At 38.0% G+C, this 25314-nt stretch overlaps 1 protein-coding gene across 3 annotated transcripts in view; it reads right to left on the reverse strand.

Moving 5' to 3' along the window:
• PRKG1 (protein kinase cGMP-dependent 1) overlaps positions 1-25314 on the reverse strand; it is a 1343672-nt gene that overhangs the window by 126490 nt on the left and 1191868 nt on the right. For all 3 annotated transcript variants that reach the window (XM_032607772.1, XM_032607771.1, XM_032607770.1), the window contains exon 8: positions 10769-10834. In XM_032607772.1, coding sequence (XP_032463663.1) covers positions 10769-10834 — 66 coding nt within the window. The remainder of the gene's footprint in view (positions 1-10768; positions 10835-25314) is intronic.

Raw genomic sequence — 25314 nt, forward strand, 5'->3', positions numbered from 1 at the left:
TTTATCTTTATAGCTCTGGACCTTGGAATAGGATTTGGTTTGGAATCTATACTGGTTATTGACTTATTTATTGCTTGTCAGCTCTAAATTCACCCTTTTGACTGCTCTATAAAAAATGGATCTGGGCTATTAAGTTTCTTTCTTTGCCAACTGGCACTGAAACTTTGCCAGGAGAGGGCACTGGGGAGATATTGCAAGAATAAGGTATTTTGCTTCCTGGCTCCAGTCAGCTTGGTAGGTTCTTGTGGCTTCTCCAGTGTACGGCTACTACAGTACTTGGAGGCCAGCAATACTAAGCAGCCAGCAGCTTTCCCAGCACACTTCCCCTTAGGTGGTTTCCTCGTTATGAACAGCTTGCCCTGGAACCCTTGTGGCACAAGTTCTACTCCCATGGCATCAGAGCACGTTACTGCCATCTAGCAAGCCACGGCTGTGTCCTTCCCAACAAGGGTGATTTTCCCCCAGGGGACGCTTGGCAGTATCTGGAGACACTTTTTATTGTCACATTGGGGTTGTCAGGGAGTGCTACTTTTATCTAGTGGGTAGAGGTCAGGCTGCTACTAAGCATTCTACAACGCACAGGACAGCCCTCCACAAAAACCAACTAGCTGACCCAAAATGTCAATAATATCCAGTTTCAGAAATCTTTCCCCATAACAAGGTCTAGTTCTTAGTCTCAGCAGGGCAGGGTGGAGGGTGGAGAGAGGGATGGGAGAAGAGGAGTGTTTTCCTTGTGTGCTCTCTTACAGGCCTGGGGTTTGTGACTACTCCTTGTCTCCACAGTATCCTAAGTTTCTGCTATGACTTTTTGACTAATCTGGTCATCATCTGAAAAAATTTTAACAATGTTTTTTTAAACAAAAGAATGTGCTAAATTTGATTAATGCTCTACCAACATATTAATGACATTGGACTTCTTTTAGTTTGAATAGAGTCCGGGTTACCAAAGGATACTGTCAGAACCTCAGTGAGTTTGGGACACAACAAATTAGAGCTGGAAATTATCCATACAACAGGGATAGAAATAGGTAGTGTAATATTTACACATTTGCCTCTAAACTCCCCAAATATTAGATGTCTGAGTGGCTGACATAAGGCCAGTAACCAGTAAGTTTTATTTGGGTGGATGAAGCAAACGACCAGACCTTCTCAATCATCTCCCTAGTCAGGAATGCTATAAATAATTTCTCTAATGACTTGCAGCAGGAGGAGGGTCTACGATTTTAAAGCATTAGAAAAGGCACACGTGATGAAGTGCAGTCCCATTCATCTCTCTCTATGAGTTTAAACCATGAATACTATCTCTGGATTATAACCCTTTTCCAGTGGCTATGTGCTTATTCTGTAGTTAGATCATGCTTGCTCAGGGCACGCTATAATTCAGCTCCCATTATTAAACTGAACCAATATTAACGACTCCCTTTAAACTTCTGCATTTTATCTCTCTTAATTAATAAATATTTTTTTGTAAAGCACGCCAAACAATAACAGCTCCATAAAAAAGACACGCCCAAATGATCGCAACTGACACCATTCACACCTGTTGTCTCAGGCTCATCCTGCAAATATCCTCACATCGCCTCAGATTTCTTTCTGGAAAATGAACCAAAGTAAAATATACTTAGACCGTGGGAAAGGCTGAGGCTGTGAAATATTTTAAATTTGTCACCCTATCAGTTAAGTAATGTGACTACAGGCAATGTGGCATGTGGAGTCCCTATAGTCCCGTCACGTGGACCCAGAATGGCAGCTATAAAAAGACAAGGACACAGGTGACCTAGGTGGGGCACACACCACTGGGTGCATGGGCCTTCATGAGACTGACCTGGTTAGAACTGTGGGGTGAGAACGGTGCTGGAAAGATTCTGCTGTCACCAAATTCTTCCCGTATGGTCCCTCCCCTCTCCTTCCATGACACCTGAAGTTCTAAAATCTTCTGGATTGTCATGATTTTTCAGTGTTCAGAGGTATGTCATCAAAATGCAAATAACTCACAGAGAATCATCTTAATCTCTAATTAGCTATTACCTAAATTAATGAAAAGCCTGAAGCGAAGTCCTTGAGAATGCAGGAGTGCAATTAAGAAGTACAGGGATCAGGGAATTCCCTGGCAGTCAGGGGGCATGGGTTCAATCCCTGACTGGGGAACTTAGATCCTGCATGCCACGCAGCACGGCCAAAAAAAAAAAAAGGACGAAGAAGAAAGCGTGTATGTGTGTGTGGGTTGTGTAAAAGAGTAAAGCGAAGAGGATGAGGGAACTGGAGGGTGAATGGTATCAGTGAGGGGAAAGCAAGTTGACAGGTGGCGTTAGGAGGACCAACACCAGAAGGCACGGCAAACGAGTATTCTTCGTGTATTTGTTATGTTTAAAAGATAGGCTCAGCACAGCCTGGAGGAAGATCAGAATAGGACCACTGGGGGCAGCACTCAATTCTTTAATATTGGTTAAGTCAGGGGTCAGAAAGCTATGGCTCACAGGCCAAATTCAGCCTGCTGACTGTTTCTTGTATGGCCATTAGCTGAGAATAATTTGTACATTTTAAAAAAATATTTATTTATTTATTTATTTTTGCGGTACGTGGGCCTCTCACTGTTGTGGCCTCTCCCGTTGCAGAGCACAGGCTCCGGACGCACAGGCTCAGCGGCCATGGCTCACGGGCCCAGCCGCTCCGTGGCATGTGGGATCTTCCCGGATCGGGGCACGAACCCGTGTCCCCTGCATCAGCAGACAGACTCTCAACCACTGCGTCACCAGGGGAGCCCAGAGTAATTTGTACATTTTTAAGTGGCAGGAACAAAAAAGTTTCAAAAGAAGAATAATACTTCTTGACCTCTAAAAATAATATGAAGTTCAAATATCATTGTCTATAAACAGATTTATTGGAACAAAGACATTTCATTTATTTACTATTGTCTTCAGTTGCTTTTGCGTTACAACGGTTGAATTGTGTAGGTGCAACAAAGATCATTCGGCCCACAAAGCATACAATATTGATTTTCTGGCCTTTTACAGAAAAAGTTTTCCTATCCCTGGTTTACGTCATGCAGCTATGGCTTCATACTTACATACCTCACTCAGAAAATAAACCTCCTGCACTTAATACAACCCACCATTTTTTTTTTTTTTTTTTTTTTATTTAAATTTTTTTTTTTTTTTTTTTTTTAAACATCTTTATTGGTGTATAATTGCTTTACAATGGTGTGTTAGTTTCTGATTTACAACAAAGTGAATCAGCTATACATATACATATGTTCCCATATGTCTTCCCTCTTGCGTCTCCCTCCCTCCCACTCTCCCCATCCCACCCTTCCAGGCTGTCACAAAGCACCGAGCTAATATCCCTGTGCCTTGCGGCTGCTTCCCCCCAGCTATCTACCTTACTACGTTTGTTAGTGTGTATATGTCCATGACTCTCTCTCGCCCTGTCAAAACTCACCCTTCCCCCTCCCCATATCCTTAAGTCCGTTCTCCAGTAGGTCTGCGTCTTTATTCCTATCTTACCCCTAGGTCCTTCATGACATTTTTTTCCCTTAAATTCCATATATATGTGTTAGCATACGGTATTTGTCATTTTCTTTCTGACTTACTTCACTCTGTATGACAGATTCTAGGTCTATCCATCTCATTACAAATAGCTCAATTTCATTTCTTTTTAAGGCTGAGTAATATTCCATTGTGTATATGTGCCACATCTTCTTTATCCATTCATCCGATGATGGGCGCTTAGGTTGTTTCCATGTCCTGGCTATTGTAAATAGAGCTGCAATGAACATTTTGGTACATGACTCTCTTTGAATTTTGGTTTTCTCAGGGTATATGCCAAGTAGTGGGATTGCTGGGTCATATGGTAATTCTATTTGTAGTTTTTTAAGGAACCTCCATACTGTTCTCCACAGTGGCTGAACCAATTCACATTCCCACCAGCAGTGCAAGAGTGTCCCCTTTTCTCCACACCCTCTCCAGCATTTATTGTTTCTTGATTTTTTGATGATGGCCATTCTGACTGGTGTGAGATGATATCTCATTGTAGTTTTGATTTGCATTTCTCTAATGATTAATGATGTTGAGCATTCTTTCATGTGTTTGTTGGCATTCTGTATATCTTCTTTGGAGAAATGTCTATTTAGGTCTTCTGCCCATTTTTGGATGGGGTTGTTTGTATTTTTGTTATTGAGCTGCATGAGCTGCTAATACAACCCACCATTTTTGTGGGGAAGTTTAGTGATCATCTGTTCCTTCTTGAGCAGAAGCCTTAGCCAGGAAACATCTATAGCACCCTCCCTGAGAGAAGTTGGATAAATACTATTTTTCCATATGTTTCCATCTCCTCTGACATCCTAAATCCTGATATAGATGACTTCCCTGGCTCCTGCCTGGCTGGTCTGTTGCTTGTTCTATGGAGCCCAGAGCATGGCTTCAGTATTTTTGTTTATTTTACTTTCAACTTGGAGTTGAACACCTGAATAAGCCACAGCAAAGGGGAATGGAGGAAGGCACCAACCTACCATAAGCAAGAAGGCGGGGAGGAGATCTGGGTAGAGGCCAGGATCAGAAGCACTATCCTTGGAGACTGATGGCAAATGTGGCTAAAGAACCGGAAACTAGTACTAGAAACAGGCTACATGTGGAGGATAGGGTGAATGGACAGATGGAAGTTTTGCTACCATTACTGGTAAAGAAACAACAACAGCAACATAAATGTAATATAATTGAGCTGGTCCTACACACTCAGTTTTCAAACCTGTATTGAATTCGTGTCTTGTTCATCTCAGTAGCCCAAGTAACTGACACAGGAAGCAGGCATTCATTTTTTATTCTGAATAAGTGTTAAAATTTCCTAGTCTGGCTCTAGGCTCCAGTTTGGGTGTTGAGAAGTAGTCTTCAGTTTACCAATTCCAGTGATTTTTTTCTCTATGTCCAATCTTTCTTGGTAACCTATTTGCTACTCTATTTTGTACAGGTTTGGGGACCAGGCTTAGACCTATGAGTTGCTTCCTAATCATTAGCCTAGTGGCTATGCTACAGTCTTGCTACTCTTTTAAATGGATGGTATGAATATGTCTTTTACACACAAGTCAACTTAGCTCTAGGAGGTAAAAACTTGACCCGGAGTCACCTAGGCTTTTCTGATCTACAGAGATACCTTAATTTCTAAGACTGCCATTTCCAATGCCCAATAATCTGATATTTGACACTCCCTCCTAATCTCATCATCTTTATGCCCCAGTACACTGCACTTCCTCTAGGCTAGTTCTTGGTTTCTATCCCCCAGACTTTGTCTCAATAACATAACTGGCTCCAAAGTATGATTAAATATCACAGAGTGTCACAAAAAGGTAAGGGTTAGTCATACATGGTTTGTAAATCATTTTAATGACTTATGGGGTCTCATGAAGGGCCTTAAGAGTCATGTGGAGTGAGTGATTTGGAGGGAGAGAGGGAAGACTCCTGGGTAGACTAAGAGGTCTTACTCTCTTGACAGCCAAAAAAGGTTCCTGTTTTCTTTCTAATTTATTTTATTTAAACAATGGGTTTAGTAAAACAAAAGCTTGAAAACTCCTGGTGATAAGCTGTCATTTTAGCTTGACATTACTAGTCAAAATAATTAGTTGCCAGTATGACACAGGAATTGACCAATCAGAATGGACACTGGTCCTGATGTATGCCAGACGCTCCCTTTTAGTTGCTGGATCAAGGAGAGATCTGGAGATTCCTGGCCAGAGGAATCAGATCACCAGGCAGCAGAGGGGTGGGAAAAACACACAGGGAGCTCAGACTACTGCTATCTACCAACCAGTATGAAAGTGTTTCAGTTTTTATAACCAATATGGCTACATCTTGGAGGTTACACAATAAATTAGGGATAGAGTTGAGACTCTAACTTAGATCTTAATTTCCTGGGGGAAAATATGTAACTCTTTGAATATTTACTAGTAGTTATATTACTGTCTTTAAAAATGATCTCAACATGTCAAAAAATAAGTTATCCTACATGAACTCCTAGCTTCATTAACAACTTACCATGCCAATGAAGAAGTAAATATTGCATAACTGATTAAGGAACACAATGATATAGTTACTTTTATAGTTATTTCTTTTCATGGATTCCAAAACAAGAGATGCTAAATATTCTTAGTTGTGTTTTATATATTCAAGAACTTTACTAATGGAAATAGGTTGTTCTTTTAGATTAATATTCTTTTACATCAATTTTCATGAATTTTAGAAAGACTGCAGATAGACTGGGTAATTATTAAAATAATGACTAGGCTGCAAGAAACCCATCCTCAGAGAATGCTTCCTGAGAAAACCATGTATCTGTTTATCATTTTCTAGTTTGTCAATGAGCAATTTTTAAAAAAATTCTGACATGCATGATTAGTTACAGCAAACGTTCTTTTGCTGTCCCTCTGGAATGATAAAGCATAATCGCTGGCTTATGTAACATGGTACCTCAGTTGTAAATTTTTGAAAGAAGCTCCTTTTGTTGACAGTTCTAACATCTGCCATCTGTTTGCATGGGATGAAGCCCTCTGGTGCTCCCCTAATTGGCCATAAATTAGGTACCAGCAGCAGGCTTACGAGAAGATCCTTCAGTTACAGTTTGATTTTTTAAGCTGTGAATTCATCATTTGGTGAGAAGCCCAACTCCTCTCGTGAGTACAGAAATGCACTTCTTGAGCCCTAGACTCAAGCTGTCTTCTCTATATTTATGTGTTTTTTTTTAACATCTTTATTGGGGTATAATTGCTTTACAATGGTGTGTTAGTTTCTGCTTTATAACAAAGTGAATCAGTTATACATATACATATGTTCCCATATCTCTTCCCTCTTGCGTCTCCCTCCCTCCCACCCTCCCTATCCCACCCCTCCAGGTGGTCACAAAGCACCAAGCCAATATCCCTGTGCCATGCGGCTGCTTCTCACTAGCTATCTACCTTACGTTTGTTAGTGTATATATGTCCATGCCTCTCTCTCGCCCTGTCACAGCTCACCCTTCCCCCTCCCCATATCCTCAAGTCTATATTTATGTTTAAAGCCAGACCTCCCTCAAGGTATCCTTTCTGTGTATACCCCTGAAGATAAACTTATGCTGATTAGAGAGAAAAACTGCTACATCCAAGGGAACCCAATACTTTCTCTAAGAAAAGGAAGGGCACATTTATTGAGTGCTTATTACACATCTTGTGCTGTGCATGGACCTTAATATGAATTAACTTGTTTGATCTTCAAACCAATTTTATAATTTAGGTGACAATATCCCATTTTGCAGATAGGGAAACTGAGACTTAGAATTTAAATAACTTGCCCATATTCTCATAACATGGTACGGTAAATATTCAGTATTGAGCTTTATTTGACAGAGTCCATACACTCCCCACAGCACACTATATATGACTAGGCTTGAGAAAAGAGAATGGATGAGATCAAATGTATGTATGTGATGCTACTTGATGCTCCTTCATCTCTCGGGATCTCAGTTAACCAAAGTGAAGAACCTGTACTAGGTGACTCACAATGTCCCATCAGTTTGTTCCTGACTTGATTAATCTGGGCCTTACTATTTACCATGAAACCTTATCACGTTATTAAACTTTTATGGGTTTCAGTTTCTTTTTTTGTTAAACATCCTATCTTTTTTCCAGGTGGGATCTCATACGTGTGGAAATTCATAAATTACAAAGGACTGTAGAGATATAAACTGATACGATTACCCATCCATCCCCAATCAGCTGGCAAACCCTCAGCCCCAGTGTCACTTCTTCCCTCACCAGATTCCTCTGCTTTATGCTGTAGAGGCAAGATTAAGGCCATCCAAGTTCCCATAACTTTCCTTATTTACACCTCTACAAATTTTCTTTCTTTCCTCTTTTTTACTATTTCCAGAAATTTGCGGGCCTCTCACTGTTGTGGCCTCTCCCGCTGCGGAGCACAGGTTCTGGACACACAGGCTCAGCGGCCATGGCTCACAGGCCCAGCCGCTCCGTGGCACGTGGGATCTTCTGGGACCGGGGCATGAACCCATGTCCCCTGAATCGGCAGGCGGACTCTCAACCACTGCGCCACCAGGGAAGCCCGATGTCAGCAATTTTTAAGTTAATTTTAAGTTAACTCTAATGAGTTATTGTCCCATGTTCTCTACCTCCTGCAGGGCATCCGTTCCTGAGTGTCCAACTTGTATGTCAAATTTATTATATTTTTAGTGAAAAATCATGTCTCCCAGACTAATTTTTTTTTCAACATTCCTTCTAGATCTTCTTAATCCTGACTATACCCCTAATTTCTCCCTTAGCCTTCACATTCAGTCAAGTGTTAAGCCCTCTGGGTTTACCTCTTCATTCTAATGTACGCCTCCCATTAATGTTCTCATGATCACCACTTGGATTTACAGACTGCCAATCAGATGTTCTGTCTCTATCCTCTCCCTCTAATTCATCTTACACAGACTTCTCAGTGTTCTAGTGACACTATCTGGCTGCAGAGAACTGTCAAAGTCACCCTTCTCCCACCACTTGGTAATCTTGGTGAACCAGCCCCTACATGTTTGTGAACGTTTCTGTCACAGCTCCTCCAGCTACCTTTACACAGCCTCCCTGGAGCCAGTAGAAATGGCTCATAGTCCTATTCTGAGTACTGCTTATGCTATTCACTCTATTTACCTTGCTTCTCCTATACTTACAGATTTATCTAATAAAACCATTTATTCCATGAAGACTTCCCTGATTCTCCCCAGAAGTAGTCAACTCCCTTCTCTGGACTCCCACAGTACACTGTGGACCATTCTTGCCTTCTGCTTTGCATGACGGTTATTTGTATAAATGCCACAATTCCTCCATTAGAAGCTAACCCCCCAAACCAGGATCTGTGCTGCTCCTTTGATTCTTCTCACAGCCCTTAACAATGCCTCGTATGTGCTACAGCCTCAGAAAAACGTTAGTCAAATGAAAAAAAGACTGAACAGGTAATTGTTGTTTCTGGGAACCAGATGAAGAATATCTGTTTCAGAAATATTCATGGATATAGCTATCATTCTGCAATGATGCCACTGCTCTGGTTCTAGAGATCCAGCACAGAGGGGCATGCAAAAGTGAGATCTGTGAATCAAGTGGGATTTCTCTATGTCCAGAGCCCCAGGAGCTCAACATTCAACGCCTTCATTCTGAACTGATCATATATGCCCCTCAGTTTCATTCCACACTGACATTCACAGCCTATTCTAGCTCTAATGGCTCCACTAAAATGGATGCTTTATGGTTCTTCTCCTGGGTCAGGCACTTGGCTTTTGTGATAAATGTATCCACATACACAGCAAAGAGAAAACATCTGGAGGACTGCTTCCAGACAGTAGACATGCATTTTACTCAGGCTACTGGAGAGTCAATAATCTGATATTTGTAGTTTAACCTGTAAAGCATTCAGGTAATGGGGCTAGCAAGGCAGAATAAACAAAAGGAACAGGGAACAGCATCACTGAACAAACTTTTAATGGCCCTAAATATGTCTATGTGTAGAACTGATGCTTTCTCCAAAAGTGTCTTCCTAAATGCTTCTAATTTAGAAATTTGGGGATGGAAGAATAGAGGAGAAAACTAAAACATGCTCAAGGAATACTCCATTTCCTAGTAACAATAAATTTATATTATATAAACATAAAATAATTTATAATTATTATAAAATATACTATAAATATTTCATAAATTATAAAATATAATTGAAAAATACTACTAATTATTATTTTAAAAAATTTACACAAATAGCATTGGTCAAGTGTCTCCTGGGTAAAGACCACTTGGACACATGCTTTTGGACTTGGACACATGCTTTTCTTTTTTTTTTTTTAACATCTTTATTGGAGTATAATTGCTTTACAATGGCGTGTTAGTTCCTGCTTTATAACAAAGTGAATCAGCTATACATATAAATATATCTCCATATCTCCTCCCTCTGCGTCTCCGTCCCACCCTCCCTATCCCACCCTCCCTATCCCACCCCTGTAGGTGGTCACAAAGCACCGAGCTGATCTCCCTGTGCTATGAGGCTGCTTCCCACTAGCTATCTATTTTACATTTTACATTCTACATTTTGTAGTGTATATATGTCCATGCCACTCTCTCGCTTCGTCCCAGCTTAACCTTTCCCCGTGTCCTCAAGTCCATTCTCTACATCTGCATCTTTATTCCTGTCCTGCCCCTAGGTCCTTCATAACTATTTTTTTTTTTTAGATTCCATATATATGTGTTAGCATATGGTATTTGTTTTTCTCTTTCTGACTTACTTCATTCTGTATGACAGACTCTAGGTCCATCCACCTCCCTACAAATAACTCAGCTGCATTTCTTTTCATGGCTGAGTAATATTCCATTGTATATATGTGCCACATCTTCTTTATCCATTCATCTGTCAATGGACACTTAGGTTGCTTCCATGTCCTGGTTATTGTAAATAGAGCTGCAATGAACACGCTTTTCTCATGTGTTCTCATCAATCCTCATGATATCTCTATGATGTTGCATTATCCCCAGTTCCCAAATGAGCTGAGGTGAAGTTCACAGTGGTTAAATACCTTGTTAAAGATCACAAAGTTGGAATGGCAGAGTGAGCCACTTCCAAGAATAACAGGGAATACGAATCAAATATAGAACTCATTTTAAATAAAAAGATATAAAACAGGTATTAATAGCTCCATGAAGCGACGTCTAATTCCAGGAACTTATGTGTGTCACTGATATGAGTGTGCAATATGCATAAGAAAGCAAGGCACTTACTCTCTGTCGATCACAAGGCAGGTTACAGCTTCTGCAGCAATTACGTTTGCTGTTCTGACATCTTCCCTATACAAAAAATAGAGAGAGATTGAAGTAAAACACCCTTTAATATCAAAGAAAAGTGTTCATTATGATTAATTCAAGACACATATTAAATTATGTATGCTCTTCTGAGTTTTGCACTTCCAGGTTTAAGCTTTGTTCGTTTCAAATTTCTTTGTCCTGAGGAACCATATTACTCTTGTCATTTATCACACAAATCTTACAATTATAATCTAGTAGTTATAATTTTCAAACTTAATTTTCACTTACACAAATGAAACAAAATTTTATATCACCATTCCCTATACTAGTTGGGGAATTAATGAATTAATTGGATGATGATAAAGACAGTAATGAACATGAATAGGTAAACTTTTAAAAAGACCTGAAGATATAATTCTGGAAACTTGAGTATCTAATCCATTTGTGTATGAATTTATCATTATTACTCTGAGAATAATGGACCTGTTTTAATCATTTTCCTACTTTGGAGACCCTGTACTTATGTGACCAATCTTTTGGCAACTTATAATAAACAGTTATTCACCTATACCAGAGCTTATGGCTGTTCAAGAACATTCAACAAATCTTAATCACTCTGATTGAAATATGTATATACTGTTCCTTTATAAGCATCTAAATGGTCACTGCAGGAATATCTATCAACCTCTTAAACCTTTATAAATCTGCCATGGTATCTCATCTTATCCAGCTGTCAAAGGTGGATTTGGTAAATTCACATTTCATTTTGAGCTACTAAAAATGTAATAGTACCACTGTCATGGAAACATTAAGTTATACTTGAAACACTGTTTCCTAGTAAGGTAAAATTTCTAATATAATTAATGATAAATATAAGTTTGAAATACATTACAGAGATATGTACATAGGAAATAATATGGTGTTAATAACCATCTAAAAATCATAATTGAAACATCATATGTCTCTAATATCGGGCTTTAACGTCTTGAAAATAAAGACTTTCCCAGTGGATTTTTATTTTTTCAAAATACACTAAGTTCTCACAGATACTTCTGAACTATATTTTTCCATTGATCCTTTTGTCTTTCACTGTTGCTACATGCTGCTGCTACCACTACAGTTGCTTTATAGTAACTATTAGTATTTAGTATTTGGAAAAGCAGTTTTCCCTACCAAGATTCTTTTTCAGAAATATCTTGATGATATTCTTAAGCACTCATATTTCATAAAGATTTTATAATTATTTTTCCACATCTAAAGAAACCCACAATGGGATTCTAGTAGAGTTGTATCACATTTTTACATTGATTTCAGAAGAAGAACTTTCTGATTATATTAATTTTCCTTGCAAGAGCACAGCATGACTCTCCTGTTTTCAGATCGAGTTTTATGTCTTAATCTTTTTCACTTAATCTTTTTCCTAGCATTTTTTTTAAAAAGTATTCTTAGGTGTTTTTTATTATCAGTTTCTCTTATGGCATTCCTTTTCCATTTCTGTTTCTCATTGGTTGTTGCTATCAAAGAAAAAACCTATTGATTATTGTATATTTTTAATCTACCTATCATACAAAGTTCACTTCTGATCCTAAAATTTATATTTCAGTCTCTTCAATTTCCAGTATGATCCTCCCAATGCCCCCCGTACATCCTCCACCTTCCAGCCAAACTGGCTCCTCTAAATTACTGAACACAAGATCTCCTTCCTGTCATGAGTTCTTCTTACCAAGCCTTCCCTAAGCCTAGGAACTTCCTCTCCAACTCCTTGACCAGTTCACACCTGCTTACCCTTTAGATCTCGGCTTAGGTGCCCCTTTCCTCAGGGATGCCATGCTGAATTAACTAGGTTGGGTTCCCTATTTATCTGTTCTCATGGCCTTATGTACCTCTCCATCCAAGTACCTATCACGGTTCATAATTTATGCATTTATTTGTTGGTTAATGGCTCTATCCTCCTTCCACTAAACGTTATGAAGGCAGGGTCCATGGCTAGTTTTGCTCCCCATTTTATACTGAATGGCTGGAACAGATGAGTTGCTTAGTAAGTGTGTGAATAGGAATCTTGAAACCTTGGGAAGAATAGAGTTCAGGCTTTGGAGACACACTCTCTCAGTTTTACAAAACAAGGTATACACACTTTATGAAAGCCTCAATTTCCTCATCTATAAAAATGGGAATGATAACAGTGCCCATTTAATGGTCTTAAATGCAATAATGATGTTTTTCACAATGCCTAGCACAGAGAGAGCAGTGGGTCCTGCCGTTCATTACTTCTAATTTTTCTCATCACCAATACTGCCTTTGTGGAGGCGCTGTCTGGTATTTTATGAAATGCTACTACCCAAGAACAAAGTGAGGATTTTCTTTCTGTTCCATAGAAATAGATATTTTCAAGTCCGTTATTATTTCTATGCAGTAATTTTTGGTGAAGTGAACACAACAGACAGAAGTCATCAGTAATGCCCATCAGGTGCCTTATAAATTGTATGAACGACTTATTTCTCAGGAGACTGCTCACATCAGCATATGTTACTACAAGTTGCTGCCAGTGTATTTTTTAAAAATCTATCACAGCTTTACAGAAAACAAACTTTCCCTAAAATATATTTCTACCTTGACAACTTAAAATTGCCCACGGAGTCTTTCAAAATACAACATATGAAAAATAATGCTTCATTTTCAACATATTTTCCATGCATATGAATTAAAAAAATGCTTTCATCACAAATGTCCGACATTTTAAAACTGTATCATATGTCCGGTCCAAATTGCATATACTTTCAAAATAAATGCAATTTCCTTGCAACGAAAAGAAAATACATAGATATTTTAAAATGTAGATGGTGAAAAATCAAAGATCAGAAAAGTGACACAGTCAATAGAAATTGAGACTATTTTATTTTAAAAAAGGAAATTTTGTAAGTTATGGCCTACAATCAGGCTCAGTACCTAGTAATGTGACATGTATCAAAACAAAAAGATGCATAACATGGAGAAAAAACAGCATATTAAACAGTGGATTATAATATTTGCCATCCGTTGAGCATCTAGTATATATCAGGAACTATATTAAACAATCTGCACAAACCTCAGTTAATGCATATAACAGAGGGCGGGTATTTTATCTGAAATTTAGACTTGGGGATAAATGTTATGTAATACACCAAAAGACACACATAGCGAATGAGTCGCAGTCTTGGTATTTGAACAGAGAGCTGTCTGGCTCCAAAGCCCATGTTCTTTTCTCAACAGTTCACTGCCTATACCCTCTGCTATAAGATTTTAAATTGACAACTATTCTAAGTTCATTCTACTGCGGGATGACATCTGAGCAGTAAGCACTCAGAATGTCTCCCTGCCCATCAGTATAAAAATATTTAATATTTAACTATTTTAAAAAGCAGCATTAATGTTTATGGGTGCCCAACTGCAAAGCTAAATCAATAAACCATTTCTATTCCCAAATTATTAGAGTTCCTATCCATAGTATGTCATAGCCCTGCTATGTTGCTTTATAACAATGTTATATAACAATAGAAAATCATTCAATGCCAAGTTCATTCAATGCCAAACTCATGTTGCCATTACAATGTTACTGCATTTCTACTTAAGATGTTTAATGCCACTATGCCTGCCTATGCAGGTGTCTGGAAATGCCGTCCCTGCGTACCCAGAGAGCTTGCTCCTGGAAAAATGCTACCTGACCTAGTATTGACATATATTAATCCCTTATTTTAGGAGAGACTGTAGAAACTTCTGATGAGAGAATATATTTATGTAAGCTGACAATACTGTGACTTACTGTGTGTGCTTATTTCCTTTATAGGACCAAGGACCACGGTAAAAGCAAATATCACTTGGACTGAGATATGAAATATTAAATACTCATAAAACAGGGATGTCCCAATAGCTCCACAGCTATGTAACATATCTACATAGCTGTTATGATACTGGTTTCACACAGAACATGTGCCAAGGTAGCAGGGGCTTCATGTAATACTAGTTTAGACATGGGGAAAAGAAGAGGGAGATAATGTTCCTTTTAAAAAACTGAGCTTTATTTTAGTTTTACTTTTTGGCATATCGGGGTGTTTGAGCATTTCTAATAGAATAATATATGAGACTTCGAAAAAACATTGGCAAGAGAATTTTATAAATAGAATTTTAAGATAATGTCTAATATACTTAAACCTTTCACCAAACACATATTGCCTCTGAGCACAGCACACTTCTTTATAGGAGGTAAAGCTCCATGTATCTACGTAACAGTCCAGGTCTAACATGCACATTGTCTTTAAAAATAGAAATCTCATATTCATTTATTTCTGTACCTGCATATTAGTTTATTTCAGCATGACAATTAATAAACATGTACTACTGCAGAAATAGCTACTGTTTGGCAAATTAACAGATATTTCACAAACTTGCCATTAATTAATGAACAAAAGCTATGCAGTTTAGTAGTGTTCTTTTTTTAAGCATTTCTGGAGGAGTTAGAAATTCCTTTCAATGAAATCATAGAGCATGAAAAAATATCCAAAAATATTTGCAAATACGGTTTTCTGTGCACTGACTCTGATATTCTCTGAACTTCATCACTGGAGTCTTCATCATCACTGCACCCCAAAGTAGAGTCGCTGTCAGTATCTGAATAATCCATAGCAAGGGTTTACATTGACTCTTCTCTTTCTGAAGCAATTCTCTCATGTCTCATGGCTGCTAGGGAACTCTATAGTACGTTGATATCTCTCCGGGAACACAGAGTGTACGAGGCCAAAGCAGAACAGTTTACGCAAAGTTAACTGTTCCAGGAGAGGCTCTCCCTTTTCAGCTCTAGAGCAATGTGACTGCTGTCATCAGAGTCCTAGCATTCCCTCAGTGCCAGCCTTGATGGAAAGTGACATTACTCCAATGGCTTGACAGCTTACAGCAACCATGGGTCAGAGCCCTTCATTCTCATTCAAGTCCACAGTTAAATTTAGGACAAAATAAATCCTTTTCATCTCAAAATCAAAGGCAATCATACTACAACACATAGGATGTTCAAAACTGATAGGCTACAACAAGCATCCAAGGGCCACTTGAAATTAGACTTTGAATTAATTATGAACTAGAATTGCAGAGTTTGTGGCAAATTCAACTGTGCTATTTGAAAGTTTGGTCCCAGAGGAGATAAGTGTCGTGAAAAAAAAGTTGTATCAGGCCATTCACCAACTCTACTTCCTATTTAGTCATGAAGTTATTCTAACATGATTCATAACTCCCACACTCCAACAGAACACATACACTAAGTGTAAAATGAATTAATACAAATAAACACTTGTCTTCTAACCAAGCTTGGCATAGAGTACGCAACCAATAAATGTTAACTATCACCATCATCATCATCATTGCTGTCACTTTAGGATCCTCTGACATCTAGAAAGCATGTTACCCTTCTGGACAGAGTTCCTCTCAGGAAACCTCCTTTCCTAAAATTCTATTCTAAATCAGTCTCCCAATTGTTTTCTGACGCTACCTTCTCAGTTTGTTTTCCTGAATCCTCTTCCTTGGTTCACTAGAAAATAGGTGTTTCTCCAAAATTCTTTTTTTTTTGGCCTTCTTTTTGATTGCTCCAACTCTTCTTATTGGGGAAATCTCACATAATCCTATGGCATGGCATCAGCTGTTAGTTTTATACTAATGACTTTTAAGTCTTCATTTCTAACTTTACCTTTCTCCTACTGGACACCCTTGTCCGAAAGTTCCATTGCAACCTCTAATTAAAACCGAACTCATTTTCTTTTAACCTCAAAACCACTGTTTTCCTTGGGTTCCCTATCTGGGTAAATGACATCACCATTCTTGCATTTGCCTAGGCTCAAAAGATTGGATTCATTTTTATTACTCTCCTTTCTCCATCACTGCCTATGATGGATTCTACTAGTTCTATCTTTGCCTTATCTCTTATATCCATCCTTGCTTTGCATTCTCATAGCCACTGCTTTACTTTGGGCCTTCACCATCTCTACCCCGGAACGCTGATCAGGCCTTATAACTGACCTCCTTGCCACCACTCTCTCCCTCCTCTACGTCATATCTCACTTTGCTGCACATTTTCAAGTGTAAATCCAGTCATGTCAGTTCTTTGCATGAGAACTTTCAAAAGAAAAAAGAAAAGTTTCTATACTGTCATTTAGAGTTTGAGGTCCTCCACTAACTGACCTCTCACCTTTCCAGGCACTACACAGATGATTCTCTGCTGTACCTGCGACGTATAACTGTTTCCTTAAAACACGCCAGCTATCATCTCCATGCCTGTGCACACGCAGGTGGCTCCTCCAAGAGCTATTTATTCCAGTTCAAACTTTCATCCATGCAAACTTCCATGATTTTTCAGTAGCATTTTAAAGGGGAAAAAAATCTACGTAAGAAATATGTCTACATACTAATCACGGAAAAAAATATGTAGTTAAACAAACAAAAAAGAGAGAAAATAGAAAAATACTATAATACCATCTGCCAGGTGCCAGGAGATAACTAAGGTTAACACCTTGGTGAATATCTTTCAAACACTTTATTATTCTTAAATATTCACATGTTTCATGAATATAATGTCAATGTTTATTTTAACAAATATTTACTGAGGGCTATTATATTCTGAATGTCTGAACCTTATGGTCTAGTTGGGACAGAAGTTAAATTAGTATGCAAAAAAATGCTGATCAAATAGCATGCAAACAGAGATCTAATAGAGAGGATGTCATTTTGAAATTCAGAGGACGGACAGCCTTTTTGGGGACATTAAAAATTAAGACCCCCCCCCAAATGAGTTGAATTAGCAAGATGAGTCAGGGAAAGAAAAGCAATGCAGTAACCCCGAGGTAGGAAATAACTTATTATAAAAAAAAGAAGGTTGAAATTCAGGGATAGAGTAAAAGAAGGCAGGGGCCAGGAGAAACCAGAAAGGAAGGCAGGGTCCCATCATTCAGATCCTGTAGACTAGTCCAAGGATCTACTTTTCAAAAGAGATTGACTAAGGGAAACTTTTTTCCTTTACCATATTAATAAAATCTTAAAAATTCGGTGGAAAGCACAAACAGAGGAAACAATTTGTATGAAATAAAGTATTGAGGAAATAATTTTAGATGAGTCAGTTTAATTTTTTTTTTTTTTTGCGGTATGCGGGCCTCTCACTGTTGTGGCCTCTCCCATCGCGGAGCACAGGCTCCGGACGCGCAGGCTCAGAGGTCATGGCTCACAGGCCCAGCTGCTCCGCGGCATGTGGGATCCTCCCGGACCAGGGTATGAACCCATGTCCCCTGCATTGGCAGGCAGACTCTCAACCACTGCGCCACCAGGGAAGCCCTAGATGAGTCATTTTAGAACACTGATGTCCTTTTCACTTATTAAAGTAAATGTTACTGTATGGAAATCCATATGTTAAAGAATATATCTAAACAGAAAATATGATCGCTGCCCTTTAGAACCTTCCAATGTAGAATATAGGAGTAATGAAAAAACAAATGCATAAAAATCAATGTATTATCAGGAATATTTGTCAACTCATGATGAACAAAGACTTGAGTTTGAACTAGATACATTTTCCAGAGTCCACCCAAGGCAGTCTCTGCTTTTTCATTGATAACAGGGACTCATGACATGACCTCAAAGAGGATGTTTCTCTAGGCAGAGCAATGATAAGTGTTACCAATAAAGTAACTCCAAAGTTTATCCTTTCCGGTAACATAGGTGTATATTTCCATTCACTGCATTAATTCACTTTCTGAGAGAATGCAAATCCTTTTGGATCTACACCCATGCAAGGTCACAATAAATAGAGTGATGAATTTAGAAGAACTCAATTTTCACATTCCTTTTTCATATTACTTCTGCTGGGTCGATGGCACAGTGCATTTTTTTTTTTTTTTTTTTTTTTTTTGCGGTACGCGGGCCTCTCACTGTTGTGGCCTCTCCCGTTGTGGAGCACAGGCTCCGGATGCGCAGGCTCAGCGGCCATGGCTCACGGGCCCAGCCGCTCTGCGGCATGTGGGATCTTCCCGGACCTGGGCACGAACCCGTGTCCCCTGCATCGGCAGGCGGACTCTAAACCACTGCGCCACCAGGGAAGCCCCGGCACAGTGAATTTTTGATGTGACTTATGAACTCTGCATTCTATGGCATGCTTCAATAACAATGAACATAGACTTTTATTAGATTGAACCAAAGAGATTGCTGTTTTTGCAGGTTAAAATGGCCAATTATTGGCAATTTCATGTTTCAACCTAATACATGGAATTAGTGTAAGTGAAAGGGGATGGAAAAGCAATGGCAGAGGGACATATATTGCTATTTCTTTTCTGTTGTGCTCCCTTTGTGCCATAAACTGAACTGACTTCAGCATAATCCATATTGCTTCCATATTCCGTATGTGATTCCTCTGAATGTTGACATGATTGATGGCATTTGCTCTTCTATCTAGTCATTAAAGATAATTCTCTGTCCATTCTATTGTAACTACGATAAGAACCACAGAAGAAATTCCGAGTCCCAGTGTTTTGCTGCTGTTATCGTTGCTAGAGTACAAATGGTATTTACTTTGTGTTCTGGCTTCAAATATTAAACTCTTTGGTAGAGTCTTACAAATTTAAAGAATGTCTCCCTAGAGTGTATTTTATGGAGAGAAAGAAGAGTTTGTTGTTCTCATTTATTCCTTATTATTATTTTATTAGTTGTTCAGAAGTACAGATTTAGATATTACATTGCCATTGTTTCCTTAGGGGCCTATTTGGTTTATTTCTGAACGATTTACAGGTATTTTCATTGAAGAGGAAAAAAGAAGAAAGAATTTTACTCTAATTAAAATTTTTTAAAAAGTCAAACCTGGAGTACATTATAATAGATGTTCTATTCATTTACTCAAGTCAAACACTCACTTTCTTCTTAACACTATGCTTCCTCTTCTTTGAACCATACTTTGTAATATAATATGGATTAAGAGATCAATAAATCTAATAGCTGTTTTTTCTTTTCAGATAATGATGCATGTAATTTTGTAATGTAGCTGGCCAAATAAAGTTGGAATTTCAGGAGAAGACATTAATAGACAAATTATTTCATGGGTGTTTCATGGGTCATGAGTACTTTCAAGAATAAAATAATGCGTGGTATTTTCCTTTTTCTTTGTTTCATCTGTATTCCACAGAGCTGAAAACTGATTCTTCAATTGTTTTGCTATTTTTAAAATAGAGGAAAAAACATATTCAAATGATGACTGGTAAAAACGTACTAAAACTTCAACTGATGCATGTTTGAAATGAATGTTAATTTCCTTGGTCACATATTTCAAAGGATTATTGCCTTTATAAAGTGCCTTCAAGCCAGGAGGATGTCCTTTCCTATAAAGAATTCTAGACAACATGCCAGAAGAGTGTCTCATTGTTCTATTGCCAACTTAGTGGGTGACCTTGAGAAAATGTCCCATTCTCTGTTTCATTTTTCAGATGTGAAACAGTGATTGAAATCACTGCTCTGTTCTCCTCTGTAATTACTTTTACCAACATGGAACACTTTTTAAAAGTTCTAATAATTATTATGGTTTTCAATGCTCCTGAAACAATTCATCCCAAATCAAAGGATATTTCTTTAGATAAAAAAAGGTATCATAATCTTGTAATTGTGATCTACCATCTGAATATGTAAGCGGAATATTAAGGCATAGATTTTCACAGTACCATTTTTTTAGCTGTGACTAAAAATGTATTTTCACATAGAAATCAGACATGTTCATTTGAAACAATAGAGTCTCATGATCAGAAGTCAAGAACTATGTAATAAATGTCTATAAAATCATTATTTTGACTGGTAAAAATTATATTGAGATTTTAATTGGGCTCTTTTAGGGAAAAGAAATATCTAGAATTTTAAAATAAACTGTAAAAGATCGCTTTCTTTTGGTACTTGCTCATCAAATATTTCATCTTCTGTATTATTTGAATAAAGAGCTAGCTCTCTAAACAAAATTCTTCAATTAACCTAATATGCTATAATTTCATCCAAATCAAAGATTAACTTTGAATCAAAAATAAACAGAAGAAACTTTGAATCAAAAATAAATGAAGAAACAACTTAATGGATAAAGAAAGGAAAGTCATGGCTATGTGTATAATAAGGCCAATTTGAATAAAAAGTGCTAAAGTCAAACCACTGCCTAAAATTTAAACGCCTCAGTTGGCGTTGGTTAGAAAAAACAAACAGGGTATTGAACTTATTACAGTGAGAGAAATGCAAATGCATGTGAATACACTACTGGTAGGAAAACAATCTAGTATAACCTTTGCAGACAATTCAGCTTTGTATAACAATTTAGCACTATTTTTAAATATTTTTCTTGCAATTATTTATCTCACATACATATTCATGGTTTGGGGAAATAATGACATTAACAGGATGTTACAAGAGCATTGTGTATAATAATGTTGGAAATAACCTAAATATCTACCAATGTAGGATTGACTAAATAAAATTTTCTACAGTAAGACAAGGGAATATTAATAAAATTAAAAGAACTGAAGAGAACCTATATGAATATGATCTCCAGGATATCTTGAGTGAAAAGACCATAGTGCAGAACCATGTATAATATGCTTTCATTTATATAAATTACACACACACACACTCACACAAGTAAGCATACATTAAAATGCAGGAATTATTTTAGGATGCATTAGAAAAAGTAATTATATCCAGGAAGAGAATGTATGATTAAAGGGTAGAGGAGAGAGGGAGATTACTTCTGTAGCTTTTGAATTTTATACTATGTACCTGAATTACCCATCATAAAATAAATATTTTTAAAAGTAAATATATGAAATAATGGAAATTAACTCTTACAAGCAATTTTTGGGTAGAGAGGCTGATGAGGTCTTTCACTCTCTTGGAAGGCCTAGTCTGTACTGAGTGCATAGGTAGCTATTGTCCATCCCTGGGCCACCCCTCAAGCCTCATCCCATAGCCATCCCCAACTAGCAGAGCTAGAGCTAACTCATGCTGGCCCAGTCTGATCACACTGAAGAGATACCAGCTTTGTAGATGGGGCAAGTAAAAATACTTGACAAGGTATCTTCCCAGTGTCACTTACAACACTGCCTTTTGCCCCGTTTTCATTGGCAGCAATTATAGGGACTAGATGACAAACCAAGGAAGGTATTTTCTGAGCAGGGACATCGGCTTCTTAACACCCTTACCCACAGTTAGGTTGACACTTTGGAGCTCTTAAAAGGTTAAGTTACCAATTCTATTTGTATACAGAAAACATTTCATATAGATATACATGTATGTATATAATAATTAATATGTATTTAATACTGCTTTGAGATTGCATTTTTAATATATCCACTAGAAATTGGGAAACAAATTTTTTCTCTATAATATTTTTCATAATTTATTATTGCCATTATGGTTATTATTATTATAGCATGCCTAATCTCAATAGGTTTTATTCATTCTTGTTTACCTACTGATAAACCATCATAACTGCCATGCTTCTTCTATTAATCTGGAAAGTTCCCCAAGGATTAACAGTTATCTCTTAATAGTGATTAAGTCTCCCTGTTGTTAATATAAAAACATGCTTTCAAAGTGCAATCAAGGATTTAATGACACATTGATGAAATTTTCTAATATGGCATACTAATCTGAAAACTGCATAAATAAAAATGATTTATTGCTTAATACAGAAAAGAATGGCATTCATTCATTTATTCATTCACAAACTAGGGTTTCCAGATTTAGCAGATAAAAACACACAGCATCCAATTTAATTTGAATTTCAGATAAACAATGATTTTTTTTAGTATGAGTGTCCTATGTAATAATATAATTGTAGTAAAAAAATTCATAGTTTATCTGAAATTCAAATTTAACTGGTATCTTGTATTTTATCTGGCAACCCTAAATAAGTTTCTGAATATCAACTGAGTCAGGTGCTGTCCTAGGTGCTGGGTTTACAGAGGGGTAAAGAACAAAATCCTTGGCTTCCAAGACTTTTCAGCCTAGTAGGTAAGACAGACTATTGGCAGTTATAATGCAGTGTGATCAGAGGATGAGAGGTGTGAACAGAGTGAGACAGAATCACATGGAAATGTCCCAACCCTGACTGAGAGAGATGGATTTGGGGAGGAACATGGATTGATGGTGGATAGGATCACGGGAAGCTACTTTGAAGAGGTGATGTCGCAGATAAGAACTGATGTGCATGTAGAAACTTCTCAACAGAGAAAGTGAGGCGGTCCTATCACAAGGAACAGCTTGTGGAAAAGTATAAGAAAATCTTGTATATAGGGAATAGCAAGTAATTCATAATGGTTGAAACCCTGGGAGCAAAAAGTAGAGAGAGAAATAAGGCTAGCAGGGTTGGGACAGGAGAAACTATAAATGGCTGTATATTGACTATATAGGTCTGTGTTAAAAGCACTAGGGAGGCAGGCAGCAAGAGCCATAAACTGTGTACAGCTGAGAATCCTGAGGCACAAATGGGAACAGAGTCGGGTCACCTTTTTTTTTTTTTTTTTTTGCGGTACGCGGGCCTCTCACTGCTGTGGCCCCTCCCGCCGCAGAGCACAGGCTCCGGACAAGCAGGCTCAGCGGCCATGGCTCACGGGTCCAGCCGCTCCGCGGCACGTGGGATCCTCCCGAACCGGGGCACGAACCCGCGTCCCCTGCACCGGCAGGCAGACTCCCAACCACTGCGCCACCAGGGAAGCCCTCGGGTCACCTTTATAATAATAGGTATGGCACAATTCAAGCTGACCAAAAGATTTAGCGTCATTGATACTTGGGAGACTTATAGAGCACTTCTCTGAGCCCGGTATTTGCTGCTTAAAAGTGAAATCTCAATAATACAATCATATGGGGTCAGAAAACTGCCCCTGGGCCAAAACCAGCCAGCAGCCTATTTTTGTGCAGTTCTCAAGGTGTGAATGGTTTTAACATTGTTAAAGGGTTGTTTAAAACAAACAAACAAACAAACACAGAATACGTGAGAGAGACCATATGTGATATGCAAAGCCTAGAATATTTGCTATCTGGCTCTTTATCGAAAAAGTTTGCCTACTCCTGAATAAATGAAGGAACTGAAGCATAGTAGAGAGATTCAAGGACCTGCCTGGAGTCATACAGTTAAAAAGCAACAGATCTGGATCTTAAATCAGATTTATCTGTTCTCAGTGTACGTGTCCCTTCCACTAATCATGTCATCTTCCTGACCTTGGAAACATCTATCCTTGCCAATTCTGGAGCTATGGTCAATCAGTGTTATTCTGCAGGCTGTGTTTGCCTTGACCATCCTAGTGAGGTAACAGCACAGGCATGAACTTGCTTTTGCCTAATCCCAAGTCCACTGCTGTATAAAAAACTGCCCTGCCACTCCCTTCCATTCTGGTGATTTTACACATCTACATCCCAAGGGCAGACAATCTAATCAGGCCCAAGTATTTAATTAATGTTTTCTGGGCAGTAACAAAAATGGAATCTACACTGCAACTAATTACTTAGCAAGTCAACAATAACTTTTGCAGACTACATCTGAAATGGCTTAAAAGAAAATGCTCAATAAATAGAATCTGTAGTTTAATAAAACATACCATTTGATAGATTTTTAAAGATCATACAGCAAATAACCTGTTAATTAAGTAACGTCTTAATGAAACTTTCAGTAATCTTAATTATGGTATCTAGTGGTTTTAATTGGGTACAGCTACAACACAAGGCTGTGTTGTAACAACCATCTGAATATAGCAACCATCAGTTGCTATATTCAGTCAATCACAAAACTGAGAAATCGATCTTATCTCACTACCAGACAGTCATAGCTAGTATTTTGATCTGTAGAGCAGAGCACAGTCAGTTATCACTATGTCAGATATATGTTGTATTACTTTATCTATTCTGCCCCCAAGTTTGTGGGTTGGTATCCTTTATGAACAAAGCAGCCAAATCTGCTTTTCTAATTCGAAGTGCATTTAACGGTTAGTTTTATTCTTTCCTCCTTCTGTCCCTCTCTCTCTCCCCCCTTCTTTTCTTCTTTCCATCCATCTATTGATCTATCCATCCATCCATCCATCCAATTACTGTGTCTAAAATGTGTAAGAAACCACGTTATATGCTACGACAGATACAGCAGTGTACAATGTAGAGTCCTTACTCTCAAGAAATTATAGTTTAATAAAGGCAAGTATAAGAGGTTGGAAACAAACCTTTACTTCATGCAAATGATAGATTAGCAACTACGCAAGTAATTTTTTAACAATAAGTAGTATTTATTGAGTGATCATCATATGCCAATTTCTGTGATAGGGATTTACACTTCAGAACTCCATGTTCACAACGTTATAATTAGTTACTATTATACTTTTCCAGTTTGACAAATGAAGAAGCTACGGTAAACAGAGATTAAGCTGACGAATGGCATCAGGGCATCCCAAGGCCATAAAGCTGATGAACGGCAGAGCAGGGATTCAAATCCAGATAGTCTGACCATAGGTACT

This window comes from Phocoena sinus, chromosome 16 (assembly GCF_008692025.1).
Source record: "Phocoena sinus isolate mPhoSin1 chromosome 16, mPhoSin1.pri, whole genome shotgun sequence".
Classification (NCBI taxonomy): domain Eukaryota; kingdom Metazoa; phylum Chordata; class Mammalia; order Artiodactyla; family Phocoenidae; genus Phocoena; species Phocoena sinus.